The sequence below is a fragment of the Rosa rugosa genome, chromosome 5 (genome assembly GCF_958449725.1).
Source record: "Rosa rugosa chromosome 5, drRosRugo1.1, whole genome shotgun sequence".
Classification (NCBI taxonomy): Eukaryota; Viridiplantae; Streptophyta; class Magnoliopsida; order Rosales; family Rosaceae; genus Rosa; species Rosa rugosa.
In genome coordinates, this window is record NC_084824.1 from 2120034 (window position 1) to 2145765 (window position 25732).

Sequence of the window (25732 nt, forward strand, 5' to 3'; positions counted from 1 at the left end):
GACACGTGTCTTCATCTCTTTAAAAGCTCAGGAAGCTCAGGTGAAAATGTTGCTCAGGAGAGGATCCTCTCCCGTATATAACACTCTTTTTACAAATGAAATTCTGTGTGTTGGTCATGTATCATTTGTTACGAGATTAACGTTACAGGAATTAGTACAAGATATAAGTATAACCAAATTATTCATAATATTAGGGAACTGAGACTACCTGTTAGGGCGGTGCAAAGACAACTGTATCCTACCTAATAGGCTAATACAAAATGTAGCTAATAACTTCATCTTTCTGTTTGATCTAAAAAGGGTTTATTGTTAGGTGGCTACACGCCTACACCCATGTCAAAGAGGACAAAAGGAAAAGCAGCAAATAATCATACTCCACCTTGAAAAGGCAACTCAAAAAAGAAAAAATAGTATAAAAAAAAATGGAGGAAGAGAAGCAGTAGTAGCTAGTTGCAGTACCACATGTTGCAAGAGGCGTGAAGACAACAACAATCACCGCACCAAATGGCAAATGCCAATGGTATATCGAAACATGGACTTAGTTGTTGGACAACCAGAGAGATTTTTGGGTTCTTTTGACTGAATCACACCTGCTCTTCCCCTCCTGTCTCTCCATCTCTCTCTCTCTTCTCTGCTCTTCTTCAAGCTTTAACCCCAACTCAACAGAACACCTGTTTCTCCTCTCAGCCTTTCATCCATCATTCTCAGCTGGCCATACCAGAAAACAAACACAACTAAGCTTTGAATAGAAAATGGTTAGTCCATTCAAAGACCACCAATCTCACTCTCCATCTTACACTCACTCCTTCATCAAGAAAATCTTACCTTATTTCATCTATGTCATACTTCCCATTGCTGTAATCCGCCTCTACCTTTACTCCCCCACTCTCCCTCAATCCTCCACAGTTCACTATCACCTCCCTCAACCCTCCACAGTTCATCACCTCCCTCACTCCACCACCCCCATTTCCATAACCACTCCATCTTCTTCTTCTTCTTCTTCCTCTTCACATGGTAAAGCATTTTGCTTTGTTTTGGTCAATTACTCAATTGGGTTTGTTTTGGTTTTGGCAATTTTAGTGATTTCTTATGCATATATACAGCTAACAAGGTTTTGCCTTTGCCTTTGCATGTTGTTGTTTTGTGCAGAAGAAGAAGAGAAGAAACCAGAAGCTAAAGAAACTCAATGTGACTACACAGATGGGAACTGGGTCCCTGACAAAATGGGTCCTTTGTACAATGGCACAACCTGTGGGACAATTAAGGAAGGCCAGAATTGCATCACCCATGGGAGATCAGATTTGGGTTATCTCTACTGGAAATGGAAACCCAAGCAGTGCCCTTTACCAAGGTTTGAACCCAACACTTTTCTCCATCTCCTTAGAAACAAGCACATAGCTTTTGTCGGTGACTCCATGGCCAGGAACCAATTGGAGTCCCTTCTTTGCATGCTAGCCACTGCCTCTCCTCCCAAACTTGTTTACACTGAGGGTGAGGACAACAAGTTTAGGAGGTGGAACTTTGCTTCTCACAATGTCAATGTGTCAGTGTATTGGTCACCCTTTCTTGTTAAAGGTGTTGAGAAATCAAAATCAGGGCCTGATCACAATGAATTGTATTTGGATCAAGTTGATGAGAGGTGGGCAGCTGATATGGGTAAGATGGACATGGTTGTGTTATCAGTTGGGCATTGGTTTTTGCATCCTGCTGTGTATTTTGAGGGTGGTTCAGCTCTTGGGTGTCATTTCTGTCCTGGTCTGAATCACACTGAGATTGGCTTCTATGATGTTCTGAGAAAGGCCGTAAGGACTACCCTAAAGACCATAACTGAAAGGAGAGGGACTAGTGAGAATGGGATCAATGTAATTGTGACTACATTTTCACCAGCTCATTTTGAAGGTGAGTGGGACAAGGCTGGGGCTTGTCCCAAGACCAAGCCTTACAACAAGGGAGAGAAAAATCTTGAAGGAATGGATGCTGAGATGAGGCAAGTTGAGGTGGAAGAAGTGGAAGCTGCTAAGGTGAATGGTAAAGGGTTTTCAGGGTTTAAGGTTGAAGAATTGGATGTGAGCTATTTGTCATTGATGAGGCCAGATGGGCACCCTGGGCCTTATATGAACCCATTTCCATTTTTTAATGGGGTGAAAGAGAGGGTGCAAAATGATTGTGTACATTGGTGTTTGCCTGGGGCTATTGACACATGGAATGAGATATTGCTGGAGATCATGAAGAAATGGAATCGGGGTTGATTATTGAGAGGTATGTGAGTTATTACAGGACCAGATTGGTGGCTTCTTTTTAATGTTGCTCTAAATTTGGGTGGTGGTGGTTGATCCGGACAAAGCCAAAAGATGAGGTAGGCAAAATTGAATTGGCTGGTTTTGTTTGGGCTCTGCTGTAACTGAAGGAAACAAAGAAGATTGAGAATTTGGTGCAGAAATTTTGAGGGAGATTTAAATTAAGGGTGCCTTTGTAATCATTATGCTTGGAAGGTAGTTTCCATGGATGTTGGTCTATGGGAAGTGTACAAATGAATTCAATTGCAAGAGGTGGTATAGAATCGTTATAGATAATTGGCAGTTTCTGTGTTTTGTTTCAGAATCTATAGCTTGCCACGTTTTTACAAATTTCCGGCCTTCAAAATCAACTGTTTCCCTTGAGGGATTTGTGTGAATGTGAATTTGTATCGTTATATCTTTTTCTTCAACTTATATTCTTCACACTTTGAGTATTTTCCTTTTTGAGAGTAGAGCTCAAAGGAGATGGACACTGAAAAAATGGAGTGTTTTCCATTCAGAGATTTTCATGCATGCTGTGAAACTTGCTCCAAACAATGGTGTACAAGTGAAGTTTAGTATGTAATGAACCTGTTTCCAAACTCCAAAGTAAAGAAGACAAGTGTGTAATTCATCTAGTACAAACTAGTAAAGGGTTAATTTCTTCTGGTAACTGTGATTTTGGTCAGATGGTGTTTCTATTTTTAAATATTTAACCTTGGCAATTTTTGTTAAATTTAGTCATATTACATGACAACAAATAGCTTATGTCATTAGACTTAAGTCTTCTCTTCATGCGTAGAAAGTTGTGATTGTAACTCAAGAACGATATATTGTTGTTGTGAATTAGAGAAAATAATTATTAAAATTAGCTTACGTGCACTGTCATGATCAATTTTAAAGTCACTCTTAGTCTTCTCTCGCACAACATACCAAATACGATCCTTCACACTAATTTTACAAAATATAGCATGACTTAATTTGGGGCATTGACAGAGTGAAGAGAAAGTATAGATTCATAGAATTATAACGCAACTCATTTTCATTCTCACTTTCAATGAATTCGGTTTAAGTTGCTGATTGGTACAGATTCTTTACAAGTTATCTCGACTCTTACTTTTGACCAATTTGGTATGCGTTGTAAGATACATGGTTTAGACATTCCACCCACCAATGAGCGAATCCTAGTTATCTTACAAACAAAGTTACTAAGAGACGATAAGAGAGCTCATATCAGAATTGACGAAGGAAAAAGTAGCACACACCCTAACTAATTACCGAAGGATGGAAATGAGGACAAGTGTCAATAAAATATCGAGGAATTGACCAAAAAAGAAGAAGCAAATTGTGATGCAAGTTGTTCTCATCTAGTTCTCTACTACTCCACAACCACAGTAATCACGTTGTTAGACTTCTATGGCTGCAGCAGCTTCACTCTCTTTCTCTTTGGATCCACACCGCCATCTCTCTTCCAATCCCCACTTCACTCCCTCAACCTCACTTCTAATCCCCAAACACTCTTTTAGAATCTTCCATAACTCCAATCGTTACACTCTCAAATCTTCTTCTTCTTCTTCTCATTCTCATTCTTCTACAGCTACTTCTCCGAGCCCACCATCACTACCCAGCTCTTCATTTCTCGAAGCCCCACTCAGAACCGGCCGGTTTCTCAGCAATGAAGACCTCGAGAAGCTCAAGTCGCTCGAGAATTTCAGGTACTATCAGGAACTGGAGTCCGGGTCGATGTGGGTTCGGGTCATGAGGTCGGAGGAGATGGACATCACTGTTGGGCTTTTGGCCGAGTCGTTTGCCGAGTCGATGCTTCTGCCTTCTGGGTATGTGGTTCTCTTGGGCTTCTTGGTCAAGCAGTACTTGATGGAGCGAAGGGAGTTGATGCCCCACACCGCCACGCTTATTGGGTTTTACAGAAGCAACAAGGATGAGGCTAAAGATGAGAGCTTTGAGGATAAAGGTGAGAGCTTTGAGGAGAAAGATGGAGGCTTTGGAGGAGAAGATGAAGATGGGGTTTTGGCGGGGACTGTGGAGGTTTGCTTTGACAAGAAGGGTGCCAATGCTTCTACTCCTACGCCAACTCCGCCCAAGAATTCGCCTTATATAAGCAACATGGCTGTGAAGAAGTCGCTTCGGAGGTTCGGTTTCGGTTTTCTAATGAGACTTTTCTTACTCAGAATTGCATTGTGTGATTGGCAATGTGTAACTGTTTGTCTTGATATATATATGATAGTATGATAGGATTATAGATATAGTAGGCATGGTGTAATTGGAAAAACTTGGATGCTTGTGTGGTTTCTTAATCTGTTTGATTTGATTGGTATGATGGTATTAAGCATTGGAATCGTATGACATGACAAGAGTAGTTATGTTTCTGTGTTGATCAGTAATTTGCAATCTAAACTGTAATCGGTAGAGCATTTGAGTTAAGTAGTAGGTGAAGTTGAGTTGAAGAGGCTTAAACTCAGTCTCGTTTATACAGTCTTCATTTGGCTAGTTTGAGCTCTCACCCATAGTCACTAGCTAAAACATTCAACCAGATTTAAGCCAGGGCTGAGGGTGGCTGGACCTAAATTGAATGCCTTCGTTTATCATAACTCTATTATTTTATGAACTAGGATCATCAGAAGAACTTCTCAGTATAGCACTAGAATCATAAAAGCTTATGTTCACAATTCATGACCGAGACTGGATTGGAGGTTTCTGATATTGTGAATTTCAGGAGGGGCATTGGCTGGCATCTTTTGAAGGCAAGTGAGGAATTGATTTCTCAGATGAGTTCTTCAAGAGAGGCGTACTTGCATTGCAGAATGATCGATGCAGCTCCATTCAACATGTATACAAAAGCAGGTTACAACATTGTAAAGACAGATAGCATTTTGATACTACTGACGTTGCAGAGGCGGAAACACTTAATGTACAAGAAACTTCCAGTCTTGACCAGCTTTTCAGAATCAGAAACTTTGTGTTCTGAAGAGGATGAAAATCACTATTGAATATGTGAAATACATAATGTGTGGTTTTTAGGTAAATGCAGTTTGTACTACATTACTCATTCGATTACCTCATATACTTCTCCCCCTCCCTCTCTCTTCTCTTGATCTATCAGTTGTGTTTCTTGAGGATTTTATATAAGATGTACTCATAAATAGCTATGCATTGAAATCTCGTTCGGTTGCATGTTCCTCACTCCATTTATTGGTTATTTTGTCCAGGATAGCTTGTCACAGACCTTTGAGGGGGTGAAGATTATCGAGCTGATTGAAGTTTGGCTAGAGGCTGCTTGACCCTATGTTCCAGCAAGTTGTGCTTGCTTTGTGTACACGTATGGTAGAGACTTGTTTTGTTGCAGGTAATCTTATCAGGCATTTTCCGTTTTATGTACATGGTCTGTAGTCCTGATGCTATTGCAAACATACATTTTATTTGGCTATTCCAGTCCTATTCTGATACATGTGTTTCAGATATTGTATATATTTTAATATCAAAAATTGTTGTCCTGACTCCTGAGCTTCTATTCTAATACAAACTATAATTGGAATTGGGTATCATTTAATCAACTCTGTCCTTTAACTTGTTAGATCTGTAAATGGTCAAAAAGATATATTTGAATGTTGAATAATTGTACTCTTCCTAGAGTTCTCAATATTGTTTCCTCAATGAATTCCCACCTTCCCTCCCTTCTGTTTTCTAGCTTTGGTGCTAGAGGCTTGAAGTTTCTTCAATTAGTGTCCTGGGATCACTGTAATAGCGATATGCTTTTTTTCTTGAAGTAGTCATATAATCACCTATTTGGCTTTATAAACTCAACAAGAGAACCTGTATATAGAGCACTAATATATTATTCTCTTTTTTAACAGTGTATAACTTATAAAAGGAAAGGTTACAAAAACAATAAGAGAATGATACAAGAAAGTGATTTTCCACATCTTACATCATCTATTATTTGTTTACTTACTAGATCTCTTGATCTTGTACAAGAAAACCAAGTTCAGTGTGATCTTATTTACTGTCTGATAATTCACTGCATTATAGTTCTTCTGAATCCTTATCAAATGCTCTTCTGGAGTCTTGTTTTTAGGATCATAGGTCCACAAGTTTTGAAGATTCAAGAACTCTTTTATTAGATGAAGTAAAGGATCTCCATTATGTCTGTACAGTCTCCACCCTGCAATTAGTACGTGTGTACTTTAGGCGGCCACTCACAAGCCTTTTGCATTTGTAATGATAATCAACTGCAGTTCTTTTACACATTCAGCCATGGAGGGTCTTTCACTGCTGTCAGGACGCACACATCGTGATGCCAGGTTTGCAAACATAACTATAGATTCCATGGTGTATGAACTTCGACCCAGCTCAGGATCAATGACCTTACGCAGCTTCTTCCGATCATTTAATATGTGCTTTACCTGAGATATGAATTATGGCCATATCTCATTGCGAGTGTCGCTTAACTAGTACAAGCAAGAATGGGAAATTTATCCTACCTGTAGTACAAGATTTTGATCATTTGGTCCTTGGTTTAGGTCCAGGGCTTGACGTCCGGTCAGAAGTTCAAGAAGAACCACTCCAAATGCATAAACATCACTCTGTAAAGTGAGTTTTCCTGTCTATTGCCAAATGCACCTCTTGTCATATAAGTGTAAAGTTCTTTAAGAGAAAGATGAAAATGTACACAAATATTTCATTTAATCATGTGTTGTTTGAGTTAGGATGATTTTATCATGTTATACAAATATTTCATTTTATAATTTATCATGTGTTGCTTCACGACTCTCACAAGATATAGGAAAATTACATTATAAAGTTGGTAAAACTTGGTCATACTTTTTGTTTTGAAATGGGATTTGGTCATACTTATAATGTTTAATTGGATTACTTAAATCTGTGAGCTCAAGTGCAACTGTATTTGATGGCGAAGCATTACCAACAAGGCAACAACAGCAAAAATAATTGGTATTGATTTTACGTACCGATGTATACTCCGGATCAAAATAGCCGAATGTGCCAAGTACTCTAGCAGTCACATACATTTCCTTTCCCTCTGGCATCAACTTGGCAAGCCCAAAATCGGATATCTGCAGAACAGTTATCAACATTTCAGCTATATCCCTTTGTCCAAATTTAAAACAAAGCAAAAGGCGACCTCAAGCAAAGTTTCAGTTTTTATACTTTTGCTTCAAAGTTGGCATCTAAAAGAATGTTGGTGGATTTGAAATCTCTGTGAACAATAGGAGTTGAACTCGAATGTAGATATGCTAAGCCCCTTGCTGCTCCAAGTGCCACTCTGAGCCTTTGAGGCCAACCCATTTTGTGTTTCTCATTAATTCCTATAAGACAATAGATTAGTCTGATGGTTAGAAAACTGATTAGATTAGAAGTCTGCATATTTGAGCTGAGAATTACCATTTAAGTGATCTTGCAGGTTCCCTTTCTGCAGGTATTCATATACCAAAAACCGGTGCTTGCCATCAGCACAATAGCCTATCAAAGAAACCAAATTTGGGTGATCAAGTCTGCTCAAGATGTCTACTTCTACCCGAAATTCTCGTTCTCCGTCAGCTGCTTTAAAGGGAGGCAGCTCCATCTTTTTAATTGCTACAACCTACAAATTTCCAAACAGACATCAGTATGTGCTGGGAAACGGGATTGTATTTTTACCGTTCTATTATAGATATTAACATACCTCTCCTGAGCGCAAAGTTCCTCTATATACGCGGCCAAATCCTCCTTTCCCAAGAAAGTTCTTGTCACTGAATGAAAATGTTGCCTCTTCCATTTCTTTGAGTGTAAACACTGAAGAGCCATGATGGTGCCTTTTCGTTTGTTGAGGTGTTTGATCATTGAGTTGCCAGAACTCCACTGGCTTATAAGTCCCTGAAAGTGAGTAGGTAAATCATCATTCAAAGTTGATGAGGACCCTGCAAAAAAAATTTGCAGAGAAAGAGAAGAAGACAATGGAAGGAACATACAAGGGTCTGTGTGGTCATAGGATTTGGACCTTCTGCGCTTGTTCCATGCTGAGACTAAACCGAAAGGCATTACGTACGGTTCTTAATCCCTTAAATTTGATCTAATATCTCTCTGTTTTAGAATTTGAAATGACTGATTATGGTTTGTGAAGCAGACATAACTTGATGGAGAAGGTTGGTGCTGTGATACTTCTCACAGATTAGTGTGCAAGGTCGACTATCAATCTATCATGAAAGGTGATGCTCAAACCAAAAATACCTAAAAAGAAAAAGAGTATATCGAGCTGAAACTGAGATTTGCAAGAGTGGAAGGTAAGGGGAATTGCGAAATGGAGTACGTATAGAGCAAATGAAGTTTGGATTGTTAGAAGAGAGTCCTCAACAAATCATCTTCTTGAACAACCTAATACAGTAACAGTAGAGGTTCTCAGAGAGAGAAAGAGGTTGTGCTTGAAGAAAAAGAAAGAGAAGAGAAAAAGGAAAAGTTGGTACTGCTTGCTTAACATTTTGGATGGCGGAAGTTGCTTGATAACGAAAGAGAAGCTGCTGCTGCTGCTACATCTCTCTTTCTTCTCACTTCTCGTTTACATTTTCAGAATTGCTCAAGAAAAAATGAAGGGGTAGCCGTTGAGATGGTGCTTTCATTTGTTGTTTATGTAACAATTTTTTTTTGGTTAATAATTTTTGTTTATTTATTGCCATTCCACAAACTGAAATGGACAATGCAATGAGATGGTCAATAATTATTCCAATATTGTATTATATGGGACCCTAACTTGATATTATTCCAATCTTCCATTTTGAAGTTACATCCTATCATTTTGAATTTGAAGTTTCCAAAAGGCATCACATATCGTTTGGATTCTAAAAGGGCTCTCCAGAATCACAAAACTGCTGTGTGCATAACAAACAACATTATTCAGACTAAATAAAGTGCAATCCATTCTGGTGTATGAAAAGGAGGGCACCACTCGTTGTTACAATATCAAGGGATTGATTATGCACAATCAAGTGAATTAAGGTGATTTTAGAAGCTGCTTGAAGAGTGACTGACTTCAAAAGTTTAGATTCAATTTTATTCTTTTCTGTTTTTATGATTTGTTCGGTTTTTTTACTTTCAGAAAATCATAAATATATCTGATCAAATTTTTTGAGTTGTGTCACATCTAGAATTACTTAGAAATCATGATTTGAAAGTGGAAAAATTTTAGAGTAAAAATAAAAACATGCAATTTTGGCCGAAAGAACCGCCTATAGTTCATAATTTTATGTGGTAATCATGATTTTGAATAATTATTTTTTGGATTAAATTTTGTTTAATCCCTATACTCTGATCCTTTTTTCGTTTGAGTCCTTGACATTCTCAATTAATCTGAAAAGTCTCTAACGTCACAATTTCCCTCTGATTGGTACACTCCGTTAACGTTCCGTCAATTTGGGCCGTTAACCTGCTGATGTGGCACTCCAAGTCACACCACCTCAGCAGTTTGCATGCCATGTAACCTGTAAATTATCCAATATACCCCCCTTGCATTTTCCCCCAATCCCCCATTCTTCACCAAAAATAACTCCAAAGTGATTGAATTCTTCACTTCAAAGTTCAAACCCCCGACAGTAGCAGCAACAAATTAAGCATATATATTGAAACTGTAGCAACAAGAATCACAATTCAACAAATAGAATAAACTGAAAAGCATTCAACTTCATTCAAACAATGCATTAACCAAAAAGCATCTCACTATTTCGCCGGAATTTTCATCTAATTTTCTCTCTCCTTTTGGATCCCTCTGCTCACGCACATCAGGGGCTCATCTCTTTCACATATTCCTCTTGATTTTCATCTCCATCACGTGAGAATCAAGAATTTTCAGCTTCTGGGATCAATTTACAGAGAGCTTTGAGGAGAGAGAAAGAAGATCTGGGATTTTCTCTCTCCTCCACCACTGGCCCCCAGCCACCACCGTGACTCACCTCACTTGCCAAGAAACACTGGCCTCTTGGCACTCTACTTCTCGGCGCACAGGCAACATGCCTCTGATCTACTGCACATGCGAGACCAAGTCCATCAAATCCAATACCGAAGGGGAAAGAAAATGGATCTCAGGAACTCTTTCCCCGCCCCCTCCGGCGCCGTTAAAAACCCCATTTCCTTGTACCCAATCACGTCTGCAAAACCCACAAATCTTCTGGGTTCGTGTATGGAAGAGAGAGAAAGAAAATCAGAGCTCCTATTTCCCGATCACCAAATCGCGGCCGTGCATCCCCGCAGCCGACACGGAAGCCTCTCTCGGTAGCAGCTCCACTTTCCAGTATCGATTTCATCTCCTCTCAACGAACGGGAATTTGAATTTTAGGGTTTGTTTGAGGATTAGGGTCTGGGTTCGGCCTAAACACCGGAAATAGAAGGCATGGACATTTCGCTATTGAAAATGGCGCTGAGTTGGCTAACACTTTACTGCCACATAAGCCTACAAACAGAGGAATTGGACGGAGTATACCGATCAGACGAAAATTGTAACGTTAGGGACTTTTCAGATTAATTGAGAATGTCAGGGACTGAACCGATGACAGCGTGATAGTACAAGGACTAAACAAAATTTAATCCTTATTTTTTTGTTGGGAATAAAGTTCTTCAGGATTGCTTCTCATTGAGTTAGAAAAGCACAGGACATGTTCGATGTGTTTAATTTCGCTCGCATTGACAATACTACCCTCTCTTGAATAAGTGTGAACATAGACATCGTTAGCAAGAAAAAAATAAAAAATCATTAATAAATAGCACTTGTTCCGGTGAAAATAGGTCAGCTCATTATATATATTCAGCAAGCAGTATAAAAACGAAACACCCCTATAGGGTCGACAAAAAGAATCGTTCATTAGGGAACCTTAAACACCTATTCTAGAACAAGAATAAGACCTAGGACACCCCCAGTACATCCACCTTTTAGGAAATTAATGCACCTTTATTTCAAACAAAGATTAAGATCCTCCGAAGCAAATAGTAAAATGAATCCTCAGAGAATATGATCTTTGTAACCTGGTAAAAAAACTAAAAACTAGGAATCGAAGATGCCCTCCAAAATTACACAAGCCCAGCAAGCCCACCGGTAAGCATCAGCCCACAAATCCCTAGCCCACATGGTCATTGTGAAGGGCACCCCAAGAAATGCTAAGGGCGCCCCACCACCACCTCCAACTAGCCTTGCCGCCGCAAAACTCCGCCACAGAGCCACTGCTAGGCCACCACGACCAAGCCGATTCCCACCCCAATCGCCAACATCGTCAATGAAAACAGATCGAGCCAAATTACCATCCTTCACCATCAACAGATCGCTGCCCTCATCTCCAAGGAGAACAAATCCCAACCAAACGCAGTCACGGCCTCCAGATGAAGGCTGAATGCCAGCATTACGTTCAAAACCACTGGCAGTCGCCACAAGACCGTCTAGGGTAGAGGTCAACTCGAGACATACCGCCTGCACCATCAAAGACCACACTACCATCGTTGGAACTCCTCCAGGCATCACCGCCTCCAATAGCAACAATCTAGCCACTGCGCCAGTTGCTATCACCACCATCGATCGACGGATCAAGAGCAAATCCATCATCACTATCAGTAGGACCACCAAACCAGATCTAATCAATCAAGATTCTAAACCCAATCCCACCAAAATCAGCACAATCGCCTCCTCTACATGAAGATAGAGGCAGACGAATAGGTTTGTCGCTGCCGCCATGTGAATAAAGAAGCAAGCGAGAAGTTTTATCGCCGCCGCTCGCCGAAGAGAAGAAACGCCGATATTTCTCTCGAGAGAGTATGGCTCTGACTCTAGGGTATGGATGCTTTTGAACATGAAGGAAACTGTCCCGGCGGAAATTAAGTTGAGTATACCTACTATATATGAGCAAAGACAATTAAACACAAAACCTATATCTAGTAACTTTAATTAAGCTCACATTTGATTAGGAGTTCTCTTCTCCATTGACTGTATTTAGTTTTTTTTTTTTTTTTGAAAGGACTGTTTAATTAATGGAGAGAAGATCATATGAGTGTATTCCGGTTCATAATGGTTGTGCATTATGGAGCAACTATTTCTGGTGCCTCACACTTCAAACGTCTACTTCCTGCTTCATTTCCCCTACTTCCAACTTAATTAGTTGAAATCTAATTTCTTTTAATGGAAAAGGTTTTTAGGTGGTATGAAATCCTATCATCATCACATTGACAAAGAGACACTTCAAAGATTTAAATATAAATAAATAAGTAAAATAGCAACACAATATTTTAGGTTGTGTATATATATATTGTTACATGTTGGTTAATAAGATTACTTTAGGACAATTTCATGATATCTCTTCTATCTCGGTTTATCCTGGTTTTATTTATATACTCTTATATAAGTAAAATGAAGACCATTAAAATTTAGAACTTTATGAGGACTTTTTAATCAACGATTTGGGAGAGCTATTTTTCGATTACATTATCACAAATCAACCGTTTGATGTTTATGTATTAGAGGTGAATTATTTTTATAGTGCTGGCTAATTCTAAATACAAGTTTGACCTCTTTCCTTCAAAAAATGATTAAAAAACGTAAAATACCATTGAATCTATATATATATATATATATATATATTATAGCAATTTTGAGAAAAAGAAATGTACGTAGCTATAGACAAAAGCACGTAGCACTCGCTGTACAAATAATTAAGTGATTGGGCCCGTCATATCAACTCCTATTGCAGGCGGTGGATCGTACATGCATGTGATGCGGTGATGGTATTAATTCTGGTGGTGAATTTCTTACGGAGGCTCTTAAAGTGGTGGTTGAACTGACTCCTACTCCATTTAAGTCCTCCCTACTAAGTACTATATATAGTATATACATGCCCCTACCTCACTACGATCTCAGGCAACTCTCTCTCTCCCTCTACTCATCTATCCATTACTGTATTTCCTTAATTTCCTTCGATTCTTGACAATGGCTTCAGACGTTGGAAAGCTTCATGTGGAAGTCGAGGTGAAATCTCCGGCGGAGAAGTTCTGGGTAAGCCTCAGGGACTCGACCGAAGTCTTTCCCAAGGCTTTCCCTCATGACTACAAGAGCATCGATGTCCTCGAAGGCGATGGCAAGGCTGTTGGATCCGTTCGCCTGATAACATACTCTGAAGGTAAAGTATATCACGATCGAAATGTTGTCGATCTTGTCGAATACTCTGACATCTCGTAGCCGTTATACATGTTCTACATACGCGAATGTGTGATCGATAATGCATGTGCAGGTTCTCCGATTGTGAAGGTGTCGAAGGAGACGATCGACATGGTTGATGAAGCTAATAAGGCGGTAGCCTACCGGGTGATCGACGGTGATCTGCTCAAGTACTACCAGAGCTTCAAGTGCATCCTGACCGTGATTTCCAAGGGAGCTGAAGGAGGGGGGAGCTTGGTGAAGTGGTCGTGCGAGTATGAGAAAGCTCACGAGCAGGTTCCAGAGCCAAGCATCATCAAGGACTTTGCTGTCAAGAACTTTCAAGAGCTCGATGCCTATGTCCTCGCTCATTGATCACTTAGAATTGCTTCAATATTAGTGGGCATTTGTAATGCATGGCCAAATTAAGCTTTGAAGTCTGGGGCACTTTTCCTAATTATGAGTTATATAAATTTGGCCAAAATAAATAAAGTGATGAGCTGAAGTCTTATGTATGTCACGTACCATGCATTAAGGTTATATTTATATTAATTTTATAATCAAAGCATCTAAGGTAAGGATACTTGATCTATAAGGACAAAAGTCTCTCAAATACAAAAAGCAACGAGGAGCAAAATCCTAGAGTTATGATCACCTTCTCTCCGATCTAACGTATCAATAACTGATATTCAAATACTAAAAGTATATATTCATTCAGTGTCAAACCTAGATATTATATCAAATAATGACTAATACATCATGGATTTTTGAATCTCATCAAAACAACACATATATTTCGTGAGTGATCATGAATTTTTGATTCCCATCAAAACAACATGATATGCCGATGTTTTATTTCCATAATTAACTTGGAGGGTTAAGATTTGGATCACATCTCCAACATTGTGATTAAGACCTACTTAATAATTGTCACACACTTGGAGATCTCAAATTCAAATTCTATCAATACTAAGAGCTACCAATATTGACAATATAGCACAAAGAAAATGAATATGGACATATTGTCCATATTCCACGAGTCATCTCATATATCAAAATAATTAATTTGTTGTCCGACTCATACCTACCGACCCAGATCACATTTATTGCAAACTATATATAAGAACAAATATTGATAAATACAAAGAAATTCAAATCTATCTCATTTGTTCTACCATTTCTTCTTTTTTTTTTTTTTTTTTTTTTTTTATACTTATTTTATAATTTTTTTTTAATGATGTACTATTGAACTATAAATACTTTTCACTTGAGATATCGAGTTCAATTATTTTTCACAACATTGAATTATTAAAAAAAAAAAAAAAGGCTTTTTCTTCTCTTTTGTTAAAACAAAAAATAGCATTGACTTTACGAATTATGAATTTTTTTAAGGATTTTGTTTTCCGATCTTGCTCCACGCATGTTTTAAGGTGTTGGGCGGGAGTGTATTCCATGCACTGACAGTGCATAGGTACTTGCAATATGAATGGATGTAATTTTTTTTTATATTAAAATATATAAAGAGGTGTGATTAAATGAGTGGCTGTTATTTTTTTTGAGATAAAAATTCGGTGCATACAATCCTCTCTAGGTGTGGGGCTATTATCGTGGGACCTCTAGCTGGTAAACTATTTAAGATGATATCCAGCGTGGGCCAAGTACTGGACCTGATCATTGATTGGCCCATTATCATTTTCAGTAAAAACTAAAAACACCACTACCATCTTCCTTGATCTGAGTAAATGTGCATACTTTTGTGCCTTCCTGGCTCTACAATCTGCATCTAGCTTCTCTATATTATGATTAAGACCGTCTTCTTTCCCTTACCAACCAATCTGAAGCTCTCAATTATTCTTTGATATGTCATATTCATATTTATGTACCACAATTTATTCATTGAAACCATGACAATTTACTTTATACCATTTGGTAAAAGTGTAAAAACAGAGAACTTCAAGTTACCCCATGTATAGAGTACATGTTTCTAGACACCTTATGCAATCTTCCATAAATGAAATTTTCTCTCACTACACCCAAACTATATACAATTACAAACTATACAGCCATATTCACAGAAAAATATCCATCTTTCCTTGTAAATCATCAAAAAGCTTTGATGAGTTGATCTCCAAGTTCTTCTGCAAATGCAACTGCAACTGCAATATATACGATACGAATTGATTCACTGTCTGGATAAATATTATGTAATTGGAGAAATGATTCTCCGTTGTTGTTCAATATCTGTAACTTGTGATAAGAGATGTGAGTAATGAGCCTTGCCAGTGAAAATTTTCATATTTCGCAGCCTTCAATTGAGCTTTCATCTAGTCTAATTGAGATTAATCTATACACCGATTTCTTCTTCCAAGAGAGGGACCTTGGCTTCAGAATTTGTAGATTCCAGATGGCTCTGATCATTATGATTAACACATTGTTCATCTTCATCTTCTTTGATCTGCCCCCACATTATAGTAAAGTACCCTACTCCGGTCACCACTGCTCCTAACACACTGCAGCCATATTCTTTATTCAGTACAAAAATTGATGTCTAGAAAAGCATTTGAAGGATACTGATTCGCCTTCCTAATCATGTATCTATCGAGTAAATAGCTGGAAAAGTAAAGAGATTTCGATCTCTGTCTTGCTTTGTTTTATGACCAAAGATCAAAACACAAAAAATTACCTTCCATAATGAAGATTATTTGCCGATAAGCTGACACCGAAAATGGTGGCGAAAACAATGCCAAATGGTTTGAACATTGGCACATAATGTGTCCCCTTCATGTTTATGCACCAGTTGTGAACCCGGCTTCGAACTAGACCCCCAAAACATGCCTACAGCATACATACAGATAACTTTAGTATGTGCTAACTGGTATTGTTGTGTTAAACAATGTGGCCAATGGACCTGCTTAGTTACTTACTGTTAAAACAATGAGAAGGAGATCCATGTTGAGCTTTAATTTCCAAGCACTTAGGCTTCTTTCTATGAATAAAGAGAATATAACACATTGGATAGTCCCAAGCAAGCTATAATATGATACCACTTTCATTACTTCCACTTCCGGATATAGTTTCATAGTTCCTATCTGATTAAACCATATAAAAAGCAGCAGAACAGGTACTTCAATATATAGTCAATGAATTAATGGAAGATTTAAAATGGAATGTTATTTGGGAGAGATTAAATTGAATTACCTGGATGATGTTCCATACTGAGACAGATATAGAGGCTCCTGCCAATAAAATTCCACCAAGAACCCAATGTTCTGTTGCTGGTGAGGAGAAGACCCAATATTGTCCTGCTTTCTGAAATAAGACCGAGTATGAAGACGAGGACAAAACTGAAGATGGTCTTATGTATGGACCCTTGTAGAGTTCAACTACTATTGCCCCCATGATTGATATTATAGTGCCAACTACTTTGGCTTGGAAGCTTGAGCTTCTCCAATCTGTCTTTGTCCTCCTTAAAATTACAGTACTATAGGTTATATAATAGTATAGATGAAAATGAAGTCATTAAAAAGATGAAAGATTGGAGTAGTTGAGGACAGAAATGAAATAACTAACCTGAGGATGATAGAGAGCAAGAAGGAAAAAGTAGGTAGCATTAGGCCCATGGCACACACTAGAATTGGAGAACTGTAACTTAAGCCAAGAAATGCAAGGTTTTGAGATACAGCTATCCTACAAAACAAAACACAAACAAGTATGAATCACCAAACTATATAGAATTAAATGACATTTGGTAACAAATGACTTATTGATTAATGTGTTGGTCATTTACAACCTTGCCCTTCAACTCATAGAATACTAAGGCCACCTTCATACCTGAATATTCTAAGCTTGGTTTTGGTCAACTAGAGAATCCATGGATTCAGCAGCGGAGTTTTGTATACTGTATCTGAGCAAATATGTGTGTTAGAGGAAGAGAAAGAAAGTACAAACCCTGTTAAACCCAAGAGGAAGCATCGAACGAAGAGACCGAAGGAGAAGAGTGATTGTTGTGTAGCACTTGTACTTCTGCAAAGTTATACAAACTAAGATGTTACAACTAAACGAAAAGCTGAGAGCAGAAAGAGGAGAGATCAGAGCCTATACCTGCAGTGAAAGACGAAAGAATATAGGAGGAGGATGATCGAGGATAGAACATGAGTATAGACAACAAACACAAAAGGGCTCATGTCATAATCTGTCATGGCGGTTTTAGCCCAGATTGTTAACAAAATTGTAGAACCTTCCATAACCACCATCACCGAAAACGGCAACATTTCTACAAGCTTAACACTTCTCATAATGATCCCCATCATCATTTCCTCAGTTGTTTTCTTATAAGTCTACATCAATATATAAACGTATTAACCACCTGGCAAGCTTAAATATAGAACTGTAAGAAAGAAGAGGCTTGCGGGGTGTTGTAGACTCGTAAGATATATATGGAAGGGATGGGAGGGGCGGTAACCCTTCATGGAGTGGTGAAGCTGAGAAGTTGCTACTCGGATATTAGTGCTTTGCATTATTATTTCTATGCAAAATGAAAATGATAGGGAGACCAGAGAGACGTGGGATAGGACAAAGTCACAAAGGTTTCTGCTGCTTGTTAGTTTCCTAAATACTTGGATGAGGTTAATCTCAGTTTTGGACTTTGGTCAGTTGTAGACTCGTAATGATAACTTGATTTAGAATTTTGTTGAGAGTTAGTGACTTCATATAAATAGGCTAGTCCAGTCGAGTCATTTGTAACTGCGAGGAGAATTCCCAAAGTTGCTGCAAAAAAAAAAACACTAATTCTACCCTAATTACTTTTTATTTCATACTCAGTGGGCCGAGTCATAATCCTGAGAGAAATTTTAACGTATTTCCAAATTCCAGAATAAGAGTCTGATTGAATCTGCAGGTCCATTGCATAAATTGACCTCTCCTGATGTTGGTTCTATGACAATCTCAAGCTCAAAAGCAATATAGTGACATATTTCAATTGATTCAACAGCACAAGTCAACATATATACGTTACAATTGTACATAGAGGAAAAATATGTTCTTCAAGAACTTGCAATCCTTCCCTACTCTTAAGCCTTACTAGTTTACTATTAAGTATTAATTCACTTGTGATTACAACTATGAAGAAGGAGATCATGCATCTAGATTCTGAACCCGAAGAGCAAGAGTAGGTTTCACTTCCAAACCAGAGCTGCTTTCCACATAACTGTTGCTCTCAAGACAGCTTTGATGTTTGACCCTGGAAAGTGGAAACTCATGCTGATATCTTTGATCTTGATAATGCTCCCCATGTTCATAAATATCCATATTACGCCTATGCATGACTCGACTGCTGGATAATACAGAAGAAAACTCAAATTAAGATAGAACTACCAGAACATTGACAATTAAAATATAACTACCAGTTCATTCTCAAATTGCCTACAAATCATAGTAGACCCTTGTCGTTCGAAAGGTTGATTAATGGCAAGGCAATAAAGCTGTCTCCTCATGAAATAAGGCGACAAATAGTTTAAGGCGACAACTTACATTGACCTTTAAGATGAGAATTCCCCCCATAGACTTATCTAAATTATACAAAGAAATCATATATACTTTGTTAGTATGGTATTGGGCACACCGTGCTTCTCATGATGATGCACCATACCATTAAACTTGCAATTATTCTCAGTAACACCAACAATCTGAGAATAAGAGAAGAAAAAGGAACTTTTGGTGCCAAATGATTGGCCTGAGTTAGACTATAACAAATGGTTAGGCCCAAGTTCCCTGCATTACTGCCATTTCTTATTCTCATCAATGGGCCTGAACAAAATAATTCCCACAACCTATACCAATCTTTCAGAATGGTGGAAAGGGTGGCATTTCAAAAGAACTAAGACAAAAAACAACAGAGAGAGAGAGTACCCATTTGTTTGGCAGGAGAGACCTTACGAAGTATATGCTGTTAAAACTTCTAGATTTCTTCAATAATGTTTTGCAGTAATGGAATCCGTTGTTTCTTTGATGCCAAACTCCTTGCCCCTGCATCATCATCCATCTTCTCCTCATTGGCTTTGCCCCATATCACAGAGTAAAATCCAGTGACAATTACAATTGCTCCTATCAAACTGCAGCATTCAGAAAGTGCAAAGTATGATGCTGAAATAACCTTTTTAATTTTTCAACATAAACAAATTTAATGCCTCTCAACCACATACATTTAGACATGGTAGTAAAGCCAAAACACAAAAGATATGAACTCTACCTTCCAAGGTAGAAAGTATCCCCCAAGAAGATAACACCAATGGCAACTGCAACTACAATCCCTAAAGGCTTGAACATAGATACAAAAACTGGCCCTGTCCTGTTAAGACACCATGTAGATACACCAACCTGGAACGCTGAGCCAAAAACTCCCTGCAATAGTATCACTGAAAGTTTGAGTAAGTTTCAAAGTGAGCATCATATCGTCGTCAATTTAGGTTATCTACTTACTGAGTATAGAACCGCAAACAACCTTAACTTAGGGTTTAAGGCCCAAGCACTTAAGTCTCTTTCCACAAACCACAACACCACTACAGATTGAATCGCCACAAAGAAGCAATAGTAAAAGACTATAATGAGCTCTGCTGGGTATTTTTTTAATACTGATGCCTGAAATACAGAAAACGTATAGTAAATAATCATAATTCTCCAACTTCCACAGTTTCGTGAGGGTATCAAATTTTACAGATTTCACCTGTATGATAAGAAATGCTGCAGCCACCACACAATGAAACCCAAGGAGCATTCCTCCAATGACCCAATTCGACTGTGGCAAGAAAAGTTGATTGTGAGACAATAAATCAACTGAGGCTGTCATCAGAAGTGGGGGTCCCTTGTAAAGAGTCACAATGAAAGCCCCTGATATTGAAACTATTGTTCCCAAGGTTTTAGCTAGGGTACTGCAGCTTCTCCCATCAATTTTTTCCATTCTGAAATCACCCAATTGAATTATTTAGAATTGGGTGGCACTGTGAAAGTGACTCAAAAATGCATTGCAGAACTCTTATCTGGAATGAGAGAAAGCTCATCAGCATACTACAATATAACGAGATGACTAAACAATTTCGTATTTACACTAGTTCTTCTAAACAAAAGTTTAAGAGCATACTACAATGTCCGAAATGTCATGCATACAACACACTAAAACCAAGTCATCCATAAAAACTAATCTAAAACACATTAACAAGATAAAACAACTGTGATGATCACATTCCAAAACAAGAAAATAACCCTGATTCTCATTCTCCATGAAGGTTTCTTCCAATGTATGCTCAATTCTCCTAATAGAATAGAAAAACAAGCTACAACATTTTACACCAAAGACATAAGAGGAGGGCAAAACCTGAATATAACTGCAAGTACAAAAGTGAAAGCTGGAATAAGGTTGAGCATAGCCGTGCCAAGAGTAGGAGAGCTGTAATTAATCCCAGCATACCCGATCAACTGAGCTATACACCTGTAAAAACACATTTCAAATCAAACCCACCAAACACAATCCACCACCAACCCCAAAGCTGCAATCTTTGATTGAATGTCCAACATGCATGGGATTTCATCACAAACGAAAATATCAACTTACCCAAGTAGACCAAGCAAGAAGAACCAACAGAGAATAGAGAAAGTGATCGGAGGCCGCTCTGTTGATCTGCCAAGAGCACAAAAACAAAGAAAGGAATCAACTTGGTGACACTTGCTGCCATCAATTCTCTGTTTAAACTGCTTCAATGTTTCTGGGTATTTCAGAAAGAGTGAGGTTCAAGTTACCTGTGAAAGAATAGAGAAGTTGGGAGAAGAACAAAAGCGGCAAGAGCGTTGGAGTAGCAGACAAAGATGAGGTTGTTCATACCAGTAGACATGGCTGCTTTGCTTACTATCATTAACCCAGCTTGGGCACACTCAGCTAAGACCATCCCCACTATTGGTAGTGCTGCAATCTTCGCCATAATCTGTTTCTGTCTTCCGATCCTTTGAAATTCCAGAGCTGCAGAGTTTCGGTATTTGAGACAACAAGTGGACTAGGTTCGTACGTAGCTGGAGTGTGATGTGTGAACAACCAAGAGTAGTCTACCAATTATGAGAAGGGTACGGTTGAACACAGAACACTCGGGACAACCCAATTCCATGTATCTACTAGTTGTTTATGTTTTTTATATCATCCCTTTTATTATTGCAAATCATTGGACAGCCGCCGGAGTTTCTTTCAGAAATTAAATGCTACTTTTAACTTGCACGTCTGTGTGTATACTATGCGTGCATAGTAAAACTTCTCATTTTACTTTACCGTTTCTTTGTTTTGTTGTTTTACTTTGGAGAAACATGTGGCCTAATTAAATAGGCTCATAAGATTTAAACCACCACCCCCCCCCCCCCCCCCCCCCCCCAACCCCCAAAAAACAAAACCCAAGGAGTTGTATTCTAAGATATGAAATTTGAAGGGGTAAACTAGGGCCGGCTGAAAATGCCGGAGCTGTCGAAACCGGTCGGAAACCGGCTGAACCGCCGCTGTCGGCGCCGACAAAAATGGTAGCCGAAGAGAACCGAACCGTATATACGTAGTCGGCTCGGTAACGGTACGTCGAATTATAAATATACGGTAGTACCGAACAAGCCGTATATATATACTTTTATTATTTTTTATTTATTTTTAGGATTAAATACTTGTTACTCCTCATACTTTTCCCTGAAAAACAGTTTGGTCCCTCGCCTTTTAAATTAAACTGAATAGTCCTTATTCTCTCAAATTCTCATATAACAAGTCCAAAATGATCCGAAATGACTATTATGCCCCTTATTTCCTATTTTTATTATTAATTTTATTTTATTTTTTCTATTTTTTTAATTTTTCTCCCCTTTTTTTTTATATTTTCTCTCTCCCTCCCTTTCTCCCTCTCTCCTGGCCGCACGGTCTCTCTCTCTCTCCCTCGACCTCTCTTCTTCTTCTTCTCTTCCTCTGCAACCACCGGAGAACACCAGCGCCGCCCTTTCCTCAGGCTCCCCCGCCTCCACCGCCGAGAAGCTCCAGAACGCCATCCGCCTCCTCGAGTCCCAGCTCTGCTCCGAGGTCCTCTCCCGCCACTCCGACCTCCTCTCCCAGCTCTCCTCCCTCCAGCACGCCGACCATGCCCTCTCCACCGTCCGATCCTCCATCCACACCCGATCTGAGCTCTCCGACCCCCTCCGCTCCCCTCCGCTCCATCACCGCCCTCAGTCTCCAGCTCTTCAACCTCCACGCCACCTCCGAGCTCCTCCACCACACCCTCCGCTTCTCCAAGAAGCTCCTCGACCTCGCCGCCGACCCCGAGAAGATCGATCTCGCCAAGGCCGCCCAGCTGCATTGGGCGGCAGAGAAAATGGCTGCTGTGAGAGTGAGACCACAAGGCTCGTGTTCGATGGTCTTATCGGAGCCATTACACTGCTGCTACAAGTTCAGAGGTGGTGCTACAACGACGCCTTGCTCAGTTTCTTTTGCTTCAAAGTTTCAATCTTTATGTTGCAAATCACAGTTGCTGGGGAAATCGAATTCCAGAGGTGGGTTTTCCCGGATTGATGTTGTTTCGGGCGGTGAGCTGATCAAGAGGTTCGATGAGAATGGGAATTGCGAGGATGCGATAGTGGTTTATGTTAAAATGCTTCAACTTGGTTTGCCTGAAGCTGAGGAATTTCAGTTCTTTCCGATTTTGATTAAGGCCTTTGGGGGGTTCTGTGATGTGGGCAAGGCTAGGGAGATTCATGGGCATGTGTTGAAATTGGGGGTTTTGGGCGATGTTTACGATGCCAATTCGATTTTGGGGGTTTATTGGAAATGTGGGGAGGTTGAGGATGCGGTTCAGATGTTTGAGAAAATGCCCGAGAGGGATTTGGTGTCTTGGAATACAATGATATCTGGGTTTTGCCATTCAGGGGATTATGTGAGCTCGTTGGGGATGTTTAGTCGGATGGTTCGGGGGGATCATTGGGTGTTGCCTAATCGGGTGGCTTGCCTTTCGGCTCTCACTTTGTGCTATTCCGTTCAGTCTTTGGTTCATGGCAGAGAGATTCATGGCTTTGCTGTGAAGCGCTGGCCACCTCCGTGCGGCCAGGAGAGAGGGAGAGAGGGAGGGAGAGAGAAAATATAAAAAAAAGGGGAGAAAAATTAAAAAAAAAAAGAGAAAAAAAATAAAAATAATAATAAAAATAGGAAATGAGGGGCATAATAGTCATTTTGGATCATTTTGGACTTGTTATATGAGAATTTGATAGAATAAGGACTATTCAGTTTAATTTAAAATGCGAGGGACCAAACTGTTTTTCAGGGAAAAGTACGAGGAGTAACAAGTATTTAATCCTTATTTTTAATACTAGGTATGTTTTAAGCCGTTGATTTCTAGTATCTATGAATGACAACCATTGGATCTTAGTGGAGACCACGGGATAACCTAAGGGGGTCAGTCTAATTAGGTCATTTGTGCCCGCAGCCTATCTCTCTCGACCCTCTCTTCCTCTCTCTTCCTCTAAGAACCCAGCCACAATTTCTTGAATCCAGCCCCAATTGTATCAAAACTTTGGCAAATCGAATCCCAAAAACACGATCTAGTGATCTACGCAAGATGAGAACCTCACCAACATAAGTTTCAACCCAATATCATTTGATTTTTGAAATCCCCAAATCCTTCGACCCAACCCTAGATCAGCAGCTTGTTTGAACTTTGAAGTGGTTGCTCAGAGCACAAAAAATTCGGTAAAATCTATCTCCTTTTAGTCTTGTACTCTTGTTACTCCTTTTAGTCTAATTTGTATGAAAAAAATGTAATCTGTTGTTGATTTTTTTAATTGATTGTTTGCAATTGATCGTGGTTATCTAATATATATGTTAATATGTGTTTTGGTAGGAAAGTCCTTTGAAGCTTCAACGTATTGACCATGGATTTCAGTTGAGAGTTTATCAGTTTATGTAGAGGCAGAGAGGTGATCGAGGTCTTTGATTAGGTAACTAAACTTGTGTGTGCTTCGATGGGTTTTGATTCTTTCATACATGCACTATCTGATTTTGACTTTGTGTATAAGTATCTAATTATGACTTTGTGTATAAGAAGTATGTGATTATGGGTGCTAAAATTTTACTTTGCATTCAAACAACTCTTATTACTGTGACTTTCTGTGAAAAAGTGTGTATGAATTGAACATTGAGTATTGATTGCTTTGTGTTTTTTAATTGAACTTTTATATTTGCATCAACTTACACTTGGCTGTTTATATTCGTTTTCTGTTTTTTACTTTGAAGCAACTGCTGCGCTGCATTTGGGAGGTGCAAACTCTTCTACAACAACTGCTGTATGAAGATTTGGATGCTGCAAACTATTGGTGCTAAAGCCTGAAGATATAGCTGCTTGTTTTTTGTTAAGTGATTGAAGTCATCAAATCAGTGAATCAGAAGCAGATTTTTGTTTATTTGTACTTCCTATTATGAAGTTATGTAATTTAAGTAGGTTTAGACTTTGAAATCAGAATTGCACATGATTAGAATTCTTGATTTCTTGTAATGTGGAACTGGAAAAAGGCTAAAATAGAGAAACATCAAGTCTACAACTCACATCTCTATAAAAAGGTGAGAAATAGACTTGATGAAGATATATTGTTGGTGCTGAGTTGAGTAATTGGTATCCATTGAATACCTGATCAGGAAAAAAGGACCTAACACAGTTTGATTGAGTAACTGGGCTGAAAATTTTCAATATTTGTTTGGCCCATTTATTCACTTCGGTTGGGCTGTAACCGAGCCATAACCGACCGGAAACTTGGTAACTGAAATGTACGGTTACCGATTTTGGCGGGACGGTAGTGGTTCTAATTTTTGAATTACTGCCTCATTCGGTACGGTAGTCGGCTGAGCCTAAAAAAGTAGGTTACCGTACCCGGTAAACTGTAAACTACAGTGGCATAATTTGTGGTTTACCTTTTTTTTCTTATCTACATTGATAATTTGATTGATATTTAACCATTTGAAATTTGAAGGGGTAAACCACGTACAACGACATAATTGGTGGTTTTATCCCTTTTTCTTAACAACATCGATAATTTGATCGATATTTAACTATTTAAAATTTAAAGGGTTTTGTAATTGTCATATTTATTCTTATGATTTAATTTATTTTCAAAGTTTTTTAATCTTTCAAGGTTTAATCTGTCAAAATTTTTAATTTTAGCTAACAAAACATTTTCTCTTAATAATAGTATAAATAAGTAGCTATTGTTATCTACATGCATGAAGGTTGAAGTT

At 38.8% G+C, this 25732-nt stretch overlaps 7 protein-coding genes and 1 long non-coding RNA gene across 18 annotated transcripts; 5 read left to right on the forward strand and 3 right to left on the reverse strand.

Annotated features, from left to right (window-relative positions):
- The first annotated feature begins 407 nt into the window (after positions 1 to 407).
- LOC133710599 (xyloglucan O-acetyltransferase 1) lies at positions 408 to 2707 on the forward strand. Its single transcript, XM_062136706.1, has 2 exons — positions 408 to 1014; positions 1150 to 2707. Exons 1-2 carry the CDS (start codon positions 753 to 755, stop codon positions 2247 to 2249), a joined length of 1362 nt encoding a protein of 453 aa, XP_061992690.1. The 5' UTR covers positions 408 to 752; the 3' UTR covers positions 2250 to 2707.
- Positions 2708 to 3636: 929 nt separating this feature from the next.
- On the forward strand, positions 3637 to 7039 carry LOC133709679 (GCN5-related N-acetyltransferase 5, chloroplastic). 3 transcript variants are annotated; one of them, XR_009846341.1, is made up of 4 exons: positions 3637 to 4426; positions 5011 to 5315; positions 5504 to 5640; positions 6449 to 7039. XR_009846341.1 is itself a non-coding variant. In XM_062135496.1 (3 exons), the coding sequence occupies exons 1-2, from the start codon at positions 3693 to 3695 to the stop codon at positions 5282 to 5284; spliced, it is 1008 nt and encodes a 335-aa protein (XP_061991480.1). In that variant the 5' UTR covers positions 3637 to 3692; the 3' UTR covers positions 5285 to 5315; positions 5504 to 5793. The 3 variants fall into 3 exon arrangements, 1 of the variants encoding a protein (XP_061991480.1); XR_009846342.1 differs by having other exon boundaries at positions 6530 to 7039; XM_062135496.1 differs by lacking the exon at positions 6449 to 7039 and having other exon boundaries at positions 5504 to 5793.
- Positions 5502 to 8422, reverse strand: LOC133709678 (probable serine/threonine-protein kinase PBL28). The gene is made up of 7 exons (XM_062135495.1): positions 8261 to 8422; positions 7975 to 8165; positions 7695 to 7893; positions 7461 to 7618; positions 7262 to 7366; positions 6776 to 6898; positions 5502 to 6697 (listed from the first exon to the last, which is right to left on the reverse strand). The coding sequence occupies exons 1-7, from the start codon at positions 8328 to 8330 to the stop codon at positions 6491 to 6493; spliced, it is 1053 nt and encodes a 350-aa protein (XP_061991479.1). The 5' UTR covers positions 8331 to 8422; the 3' UTR covers positions 5502 to 6490.
- Positions 8193 to 8501, forward strand: LOC133709681 (uncharacterized). Its single transcript, XR_009846343.1, has 2 exons — positions 8193 to 8333; positions 8416 to 8501. It is a non-coding gene; the product is annotated as an uncharacterized LOC133709681 (long non-coding RNA).
- A 4652-nt stretch (positions 8502 to 13153) lies between these two features.
- LOC133709946 (MLP-like protein 423) lies at positions 13154 to 13969 on the forward strand. The gene is made up of 2 exons (XM_062135907.1): positions 13154 to 13432; positions 13544 to 13969. The coding sequence occupies exons 1-2, from the start codon at positions 13243 to 13245 to the stop codon at positions 13822 to 13824; spliced, it is 471 nt and encodes a 156-aa protein (XP_061991891.1). The 5' UTR covers positions 13154 to 13242; the 3' UTR covers positions 13825 to 13969.
- A 1405-nt stretch (positions 13970 to 15374) lies between these two features.
- Positions 15375 to 17874, reverse strand: LOC133710531 (WAT1-related protein At1g70260). Of its 3 annotated transcripts, XR_009846730.1 has the most exons (8): positions 17551 to 17874; positions 17398 to 17472; positions 17020 to 17136; positions 16648 to 16930; positions 16374 to 16538; positions 16133 to 16284; positions 15730 to 15959; positions 15375 to 15605 (listed from the first exon to the last, which is right to left on the reverse strand). XR_009846730.1 is itself a non-coding variant. In XM_062136621.1 (7 exons), the coding sequence occupies exons 1-7, from the start codon at positions 17760 to 17762 to the stop codon at positions 15794 to 15796; spliced, it is 1170 nt and encodes a 389-aa protein (XP_061992605.1). In that variant the 5' UTR covers positions 17763 to 17872; the 3' UTR covers positions 15375 to 15793. The 3 variants fall into 3 exon arrangements, 2 of the variants coding, with proteins under 2 accessions (XP_061992605.1, XP_061992606.1); XM_062136621.1 differs by having other exon boundaries at positions 15375 to 15959; positions 17551 to 17872; XM_062136622.1 differs by having other exon boundaries at positions 15375 to 15959; positions 16648 to 16915; positions 17551 to 17868.
- A 525-nt stretch (positions 17875 to 18399) lies between these two features.
- LOC133710533 (WAT1-related protein At3g28050-like) lies at positions 18400 to 21618 on the reverse strand. 7 transcript variants are annotated; one of them, XM_062136629.1, is made up of 8 exons: positions 21323 to 21618; positions 21056 to 21206; positions 20819 to 20932; positions 20171 to 20405; positions 19927 to 20085; positions 19697 to 19848; positions 19384 to 19559; positions 18400 to 18778 (listed from the first exon to the last, which is right to left on the reverse strand). In XM_062136629.1, the coding sequence occupies exons 1-7, from the start codon at positions 21417 to 21419 to the stop codon at positions 19406 to 19408; spliced, it is 1062 nt and encodes a 353-aa protein (XP_061992613.1). In that variant the 5' UTR covers positions 21420 to 21618; the 3' UTR covers positions 18400 to 18778; positions 19384 to 19405. The 7 variants fall into 7 exon arrangements, with proteins under 7 accessions (XP_061992613.1, XP_061992609.1, XP_061992612.1 ...); XM_062136625.1 differs by having other exon boundaries at positions 18400 to 18781; XM_062136628.1 differs by having other exon boundaries at positions 19379 to 19559.
- Positions 21619 to 22595: 977 nt separating this feature from the next.
- LOC133709129 (pentatricopeptide repeat-containing protein At2g29760, chloroplastic-like) lies at positions 22596 to 24823 on the forward strand. Its single transcript, XM_062134763.1, has 2 exons — positions 22596 to 23384; positions 24737 to 24823. Exons 1-2 carry the CDS (start codon positions 22596 to 22598, stop codon positions 24821 to 24823), a joined length of 876 nt encoding a protein of 291 aa, XP_061990747.1.
- The last annotated feature ends 909 nt before the right edge of the window (positions 24824 to 25732 follow it).